The 8,170-nt window shown below is 36.7% G+C and overlaps 1 protein-coding gene across 2 annotated transcripts in view; it reads right to left on the reverse strand.

The window, feature by feature from the left end:
- Positions 1–8,170, reverse strand: part of LOC106871768 (uncharacterized) — a 629,775-nt gene that overhangs the window by 132,144 nt on the left and 489,461 nt on the right. For both annotated transcript variants that reach the window (XM_052974057.1, XM_052974056.1), the window contains exon 37: positions 3,094–3,119. In XM_052974057.1, coding sequence (XP_052830017.1) covers positions 3,094–3,119 — 26 coding nt within the window. The remainder of the gene's footprint in view (positions 1–3,093; positions 3,120–8,170) is intronic.

Below are 8,170 nucleotides of genomic sequence, written 5' to 3' on the forward strand. Positions count from 1 at the left end.
GGTCTTTCTGGATCCAAAAGGTAAGTTTGTGTTCCTAGATGTGAACAGCAGTGACGGCAGTGCTTTCAGTCTGGTGGCTGCCTATGCTCCGACAGAGGCAGGGTGGTCTGACTACTTCAAGCATCTGGAGGTTTTCCTGGGGACGTCTCAGACTTTAGTATTGGTAGGGGATTGGAACACTGTCTTAGATGGACGTTTCAATTGCGTGGGAGTATCTGATAGGAAATGGAGTGTGTCAGCCTCAAAAACTTGCTCAGACGTTTCCAATTGTCTGACAGGTACCGTCCATAGTACCTGAATGTGCCACTGTGAACTGCATCGGGTCATCTATATCGTATTTAGATAGGGCATTTTGTAGGTCAGCGGACAAGGATAGCATAGGGTGTGCATAATTTCACATGGTCGGTTTCACGGACCATAAATTTGTGATTTATATGATCGACTTAGATAGGCTTTATAGACAGGGTCCTGGTTACTGGAAGCTGAACACATCGTTAACGGCGTGTCAAGCTTAGTGAATTAATTAAGCGGGTGTTGACGGGGGCAATCATCAACAACAACAGTTGGTTTGCTCTTAAAAGGGAAATTAGGGTAGAATCAATTAGTTTTAGCTAGGCATTAGGGATAGAACGAAATAGAATAGAGGGTGATTCACTTAGAAAGTTAGATTAGGTGCAGAGGACAGTCATCTCAACCGACATGTTGGCGCTGAGGTTGGCCCTCGACCAATTTTTCGATGCCAAACATGAAGGCTGCATTGTCAGAGCTAAGGCACATTCACTAAGCGGAGAGAGAATGATTGGCCCGCGTGGCGGAAGCAAAAAGTGGCAATAAAGCCACTATTCAGTCTTTGGGGGACCAGAGTGGATGTGAGGTGTTCAAACCGAAATAGGTGTGTGCGGCTTTTCAGCAGCACTTGCTCGACTGTTCAGAACGAATAGTAGGACGGATAACAGGGCAGACTTCGGTGTGTACCTAGACGGCCTGCCACAACTTTCGGCAAGCGAGGCGGAATGCTGCGAAAGGCCAGTAACAGTAGCGGAGATGCAGAAAGTGATGAAGAGTTCCGTGGTGGAACGAACTACTGCTATCTCTAGCAGACGGATGTCCACTACTGAGGATGAACACAAATAGCTCGAAACCATTGATACATAGACACATCCGTACATACATAATACATACAGAATGATGATGACTATTCAAAAAACAGTTTTAGATTTAGTTAGTATGGTGAACACAAAATGCGCATATAAGTAGAAGTGGTGTTGCTTTTATATACTACAATAAACAGAATGGTCATTTTAACTGTTTTATGGAAAGACCGAGCTCTTTTTATTTACATGTAGCACAGCATTATGTGTACATTTGTGAAAATTAGATTTTGTATAAATTTATTACAAATTGGTATATTTTTTTAACAGAAATGTAGTCACCCTTGAATTATCCTGCCATAATGAAACAGTGAAATACATCAAGTGTCATTGAGATAATACATGTAATAGTTTAATAGTGCTCTATTGTAGATAAAATTCACTCTCAGCCATCAATGTCCGCGTTTTATGTTAATTCAATATCTGAAGAATTTTGAATAATGGAAAAAAAAGCAAAAAAAAAAACACAGAATGTGCACTGTAAAAGAAAGTAGATCTACTTTCTTGGATTGTTGAATTTTCGTTTTGTTCTATTGCTAGGGAATAACAACTGTTTGATATGTCTATTCATCATCATTTAAATACCAATTTTCTTTTAACGCTTTTCCTCAACTTTTGGGAATGCTAGAGTTTTTCTTAAAATATTAAAAAAAAATTTTAATTAGTTAATCTATCATTAGTATTATCTTAAGCCCATTAATTGAACTATTTAAATTAAACAGTATTTTTTCCATACTGAAGAGCTGCAAATGTTTTTCTCTTGTCAATAAAAACCAAATCCTGTTCTCAAAGCTGAAAGGATATTTTGATTCAAGCGGGATCTCAATAATTCTGCTGCTGTCATTGAAAGATCTAATTTACATACTAAGTCATTTAATTCAGTCTAGGTTAGCAGGTTATGCATAAGTTTAGTTCTCAGGGCTTCAAGATCATTAAAGACTTATTAATGATATAACAACATGCAATTCAGATCAATGATGCTCAGTTATAAATGTGAAGAACAAATTTGAGTAATTCATTTTCGATTTGTATCCTGCATTAAAAAATACAAAAATAGGAATTTTCAAGATGATTTCTTAGTTCTCAGCAGACCATTGGTCCAATAAAACTCATTCTCTTTCTTTTATTTTTGGTCCATTGCTTCAGATTTATATTCCAAGTTCAGTAGATGAAATAATCCATAGTTTTCTTTGATCATTTAACTTAATTAAAAATGCATGAAATATGGTCTTCTAATAAAGTCTATAACAAATTTCAGTTGTTTCGTTGTTTCAAATTATCCATAAATGTAATAGTAAATATTTGGGCTATCCTTGTACATTTTTGCTACTAATACTACCCATATTAGATTTATATTTCGCTACAACAAACAAACTGAAAAATACAGTATAAACCCAGTAATTGAGAAATAAAGAAAGGAAACTATGCTTGCAGTCATCAAGGTTAGTATTGTATAGAAATCAGCCTCCAAAACTAAGGTTCGTTTCAAACAGTTCTCTATTCCCAAATTCTCGAAGTATCTATGGGCCACTCTTTATAAGAAGGACTAATTTGAGTACAAAATACTTGAGTACAAAATACTCTCTGAATTTCATGGAATTTATCTGGAGAATATTTTCTTGGACTATATTGTATTAGTTGCTTTATTGTAATGATGGTATCTCATTACTATTAGCCTTTTACCTTACATTCTCATTTTCCAATTCTTTCACCATCATGTAGCAATTGTTTGTGGTTTTTCTAATTTATACGAAATTAACTTTAAGTTATTAATTCCTTAATTGTCTTAGGGTTGTTTATTATTGTCTAAATTGTCCAAATACTTTAGAATAAAAAAATAATATTTAAATTCTTTAAGAATCAGATATCCAAAGGTTTGGTGGTATAGTAAGGTTTCGAAATATGATGAATAAAAGTTATCTGGAAATGTCTGTCTACTTACTCATTATTCTTCACTCTTCTTCCACGCTAGAAAATAAAACAGAATCATGCTAACTGCTGAAAGAATAGCTATTAAAAACAAGGGTTTAACAGAATATAAGTTTAAAGGAGAGAATATAGAAGTAACAGTAGCAAGCAAGAGACAAAGAAGAATAACCACATCTAAAAATCCCAACAACACACAAATATAGATACAGAAAAATTCATTTACAAAAAAACATAAACATCATTTATTTTCAGTTTAGTTGTAGATGTGCGATCATATTTAGTATCATTGCTTTCAAAGATTATTACTTTCAAATATCTGCAATCATATTTATGATTATTTTATTTTTGTATGATTCAGTATCTGGTTGTTTTAGACATAATCCCAAATCACTGAGGGAAATAAGATCATTAAATGTAATAGGAAACACAGGCTATATAATATACATGGATAGTAAAGATCCTGATATAATCAAAGACTCTACCTACCAAAGTTTAAAGAAGATAAAAATTAAAGGTTTTAAAGAGTTTTATAAATTATGGAGAATGTTTTAAAATTTGTGATTAACAAACAAATATTAATTAATGTAAGTTCATTTGGAAACATCTATGTTATTTGTTCAGGACATTTGAAGTAACACAAATATGTATCACTCGGTTATACATTTTTTCCGTTTGAAAAATGAACATGTTGGCGTAGGAGTGGCTGTGTGGTAAGTAGTTTGCTTACCAACCACATGGTCCCGGGTTCAGTCCCATTGCGCGGCATCTTGGGCAAGTGTCTTCTACTATAGCCTCGGGTCGACCAAAGCCTTGTGAGTGGATTTGGTAGACGGAAACTGAAAGAAGCCCGTCGTATATATGTATATATATATATATGTATGTGTGTGTGTATGTTTGTATGTATGTGTTTGTCCCCCCAACATCGCTTGACAACCGATGCTGGTGTGTTTATGTCCCCGTAACTTAGCGGTTCGGCAAAATATATCGATAGAATAAGTACTAGGCTTCTAAAGAATAAGTCCTGGGGTCGATTTGCTCGACTAAAAGGTGGTGCTCCAGCATGGCCACAGTCAAAAGACTAAAACGAGTAAAAGAGTATGTTTATACAATATTTTACATCAAGTTTGTACTACGTTTGCAAGAGTAATGCATTTCAAACTGGAACTAAGTTCTTGGCTTTACCAATCTATCCATGACTGCATGTATTTTGCATAATTATTATAGACTTATGAAGTGCAATACAAATGCTTGCTTCAGAGATACACCTTTTGAGACACTGGCTCAAGGTATGGGTTCTAGTGACATAAACATTTACTTTCTCAGAAGATCAACATTATTTGAGTACATCCTGCAAACAAACTGAATCACAACTACTTTCAGTCGAGGTGATATAATATATGGAATGTTAGCAGCAGATCTGAGTTCTTCAGTAAGAGGTAGAACTGTTCTCTGTAATGAATTATTATTGGTTTATCTTAAACTTGAAAGACGTGCTGTTTTGATCCAGAAAAGGCATAGTATGCTGTCGTCCCAAACGCCATGTGATGTAACTGAAGGAATGAATTCATTTTGATTTCTTTCTTTTTAGTTTGAAAGAAAGATTTTTGCTTTTGTTCAAATGTGTGTATGTGTGCGTGTGTGTGCTTGCACGCGTACATGTCTAATTTTTAAAGTCACGTGGTTTGGTATGAGTAAATTTAATTTAAAAACAAAAAGAGTAAAATACTCTGAGAACCTTATCACAAATAAAAGGAGGAAAATCTTTCTACTTATAAATCAATGAAACAATATTAATAAAGACCAAACTACGAAATAGCAACAGAAATAAGAATAGAAACATGTGGAAAACCCAACAGTGATTTATGTTTAAATCTATCAGAAAGATGAGATATACGTTTTTTGAAAATAAAAGCAGGTCTTCAAAATAAAAGCAAAATGATTTCTTTGTGCGTTCGAAAGAAATTTATTCAACACACCCAGAATGTATAGCAAACTACATAGGACAATTAAAGACAATGTGTGACCCTGCAGACAATGTGTGACCCTTAAGACAATGTGTGACCCTGCATACATCGCAAATTCTCAAATATTGGAGTACAAAAAAATAAAGCTCATAGTGAAGATAGACACAAGCACGAGTTAGAAAGGACCACATTTTAAGATCTCTTTTATCAGTTTGTCGATGTCATATCAAAACAGGAACACATTAGGAAATAAATAACATTCTTAACGAAATACCAACAACTGCACAACCATTGTAGTAAAATATCAGTCATTAGTGTTACTTGGATTCAAGCATATAGGAAAAGCCCGATGTGGGAGTGGAATACCAAAGCCTCATATAACTTCTTAAGTATTCTTAAATATCTGATAGACATTGCTTCGATATCCTGAATACGCTCTTGTGAACCTGGTCAAATCACAGTGGATCATGCCGGTCATATTTAGAGAGGGTTTACATCAGGGTAGTAAATGACCATGATATGAATTGTTCACAGATTCAGATAGCTGGCTTCCCAAAACACAAATTCAGGAACTTTAGAGTCAACCTAGAAAAGGCGAATATACAAGTGCAGGATTATTGGACAATGAACGAGTCGTTCTCAGCGTGGAATGATATCAGGGATTGAATTAGTATACTAGTCAAACAGGAATTAACAGTAGCTATCATCAATGACATGTGGTGGGTTCCACTAAAAAGGAAAGCCAGAGTGGCATCTGTTAGTTTAGACAAACTAATTAGTAACTTAGAATAGGCAAAAAAAAAAGTGAAATCACAAGTGTCAGGCTAGCGGCGAGAATGGCCCTCAAACATTTCATCGACTCAAAGCATGAAGGATGTATTGTCAGAGCTAGGATGTGTGCACAGAAACATAAAGTCTCAAAAGCTTAGGTTGGGCCCTTGTGGAGAAGACACAGCATGGTAACAAAGCTAAAATTTGGTTGGTCTGGTTTGCGACGCCTATTCGGCATTGAAAACCATGTGTAATATTGCAAGTAACCAATTGCGGTAGAGGAAGTGGAAGATGTTCTGAGCTGCAAAATAACAAGGACTGAAATAGTTTGTCTTGTGAGCTAGATTTTCACATGCAAGACGTTTTTCTTCATGTCTTAGCAGCTGTCTACTACAGCTTGCAGCAAATTGGATGTAATTCCAACCGAGTGAGCCTGGAAGTGATGAGCAAGAATTTGAACAATAGGAATGTGATTGACAATTTCAGGCCCGTAATTTATCTTAACACTGAGTTAAAATTTTTTAGCTGAGGTACTCGCTAAGAAGCTGGCACTTGGTAGTGTAATCAGAGAAGGGCAAACCGGTGCAAGCCCAGGCAGATATTTGCAGGTTTCCTCTGCTTCAGGAGATTTTTGTCATTTTTCTCTTCACCTCAGCTCTTGAAACACTGCTTCTGATTATTTCTGAATAACCTGTTTTGCAGGAACTGCAATATGCGCTCAGTGTAGCGTTGCACCTTCAATGCTTTTGACTGATCATATTGTTTTTGGGTGTGAATAATAGGTTTTTTTATTTTTATTTTTATTATATAATTGTTCGCCATTTTGTAGTTTGAGGTAAATTTCTACTGCATCACCTGCTATACTTCTAATGCTGGAGATGTACTACGGTGTCAGCTGCTCACTACCAGTGACCTAAGGTAACACATCTTATTTTTCGAGCACCTTCCGGCGTATTCCAGCAGTTCCAAGCAGTGCTGTTTTCTGAAAGTGCTCCACCCTTATTGCAGCCCCTATTTGTTGAGCACTATTTTCATCTACTGGGTTGCTCAGGTAGTAACACTACATGAACACAGCATTAATTTGCTTACTCCATCTATGCCGTGTGAGGTGGTCCCTTTCCAGAATCTCTAAGCCCGCCGGGTGTACCACTGTCACCATCAATGGCTTCAGTTTCATTACCACCGTTATTCACAATATTTTGTTTATTCATTGTGACTCTTACGAGGTAGTGATTATCAGGTTGCGCAATTACCAGTGTTTTTATTGTGACACCTTCACTAGATGTATCATTAATCAGGACATGGGTAGACTCGGGGAGACTCTACCCACTCCTTTCATTATCATTATTATTATCATCACTAATATCAATGGTATTATTATTTGGGCCTCAGATTCCTGTGCTATCAAATTATTATTATTATTATTTATGTTTATCACAGGTTTTGTTGGACATCCTAGAGTCTTACATACGTAGCGGGCTTGCTACCTGCAGCCTACGGTACTATGCTATCTATTCTTTTCAGCTAATACTTTCCTGATTGTTCTGGCCGTGCCAACGCGGCAAATCTTTTGTAACAGTTCTACTGGGCACTCTTTTCATAAATTATCATCATCATCATCATCATCATTATTAGGGAATAAGATATTTAGAGTTGTGAAACGTATGCTGAGAGATACAAGGTTAAGTATGAAAGTGAAAAGAAGTGTGTATGAGGGTATGATTGTGCCGACAATGTTATATGGTGCAGAGATGTGGGGGATGAGTGAAGTGGAAAGGAGGCGACTAGATGTGATTGAGATGAGATGTCTAAGTACTAGGGTGAGTGTGACACGGATGGACAGGATGAGGTGTGAAGGTGAGAAGGAATGAGAGATTAAGAACCAAAATGGCTAGACGACTGTTCAGGTGGTTTGGCCACACACTAAGGATTGATGAGGAGCGGATGGTAAGAAGGGTGATGAAGACAGAAGTGGTAGGCAGCAGAACCAGAGGCAGACCTTTGTGTGGATGGATGGATGAACTGAGGAAAGCTTTGGTGGTTAGGGGTGTTAGAGTGAGTGAGGCAAGAGTGTATATAAATGATAGGAAAGCTTGGAGAGTGTTTGTGAACAAATGAGTGAATCTGATGTTGCTCAAGGGGTATGGAACCAGCATGATGCGGCAGGGGTAAACCAGCATATGCTGTCGCTGCTGATATTGGGGGTTGAGTTCTGTGCCTTCACTCGAACACAGAACGGGACTCACCTCTTTGAGGTGGGAAATGAATGGGATGCCTGGTGTGAGTCTTGTTGTGGCTACCCCTGCTAAAAAATGGGGAATAGGCCTGGGTATATATATATATATATATATATAT

This window comes from Octopus bimaculoides, chromosome 17, assembly GCF_001194135.2.
Source record: "Octopus bimaculoides isolate UCB-OBI-ISO-001 chromosome 17, ASM119413v2, whole genome shotgun sequence".
Taxonomy (NCBI): domain Eukaryota; kingdom Metazoa; phylum Mollusca; class Cephalopoda; order Octopoda; family Octopodidae; genus Octopus; species Octopus bimaculoides.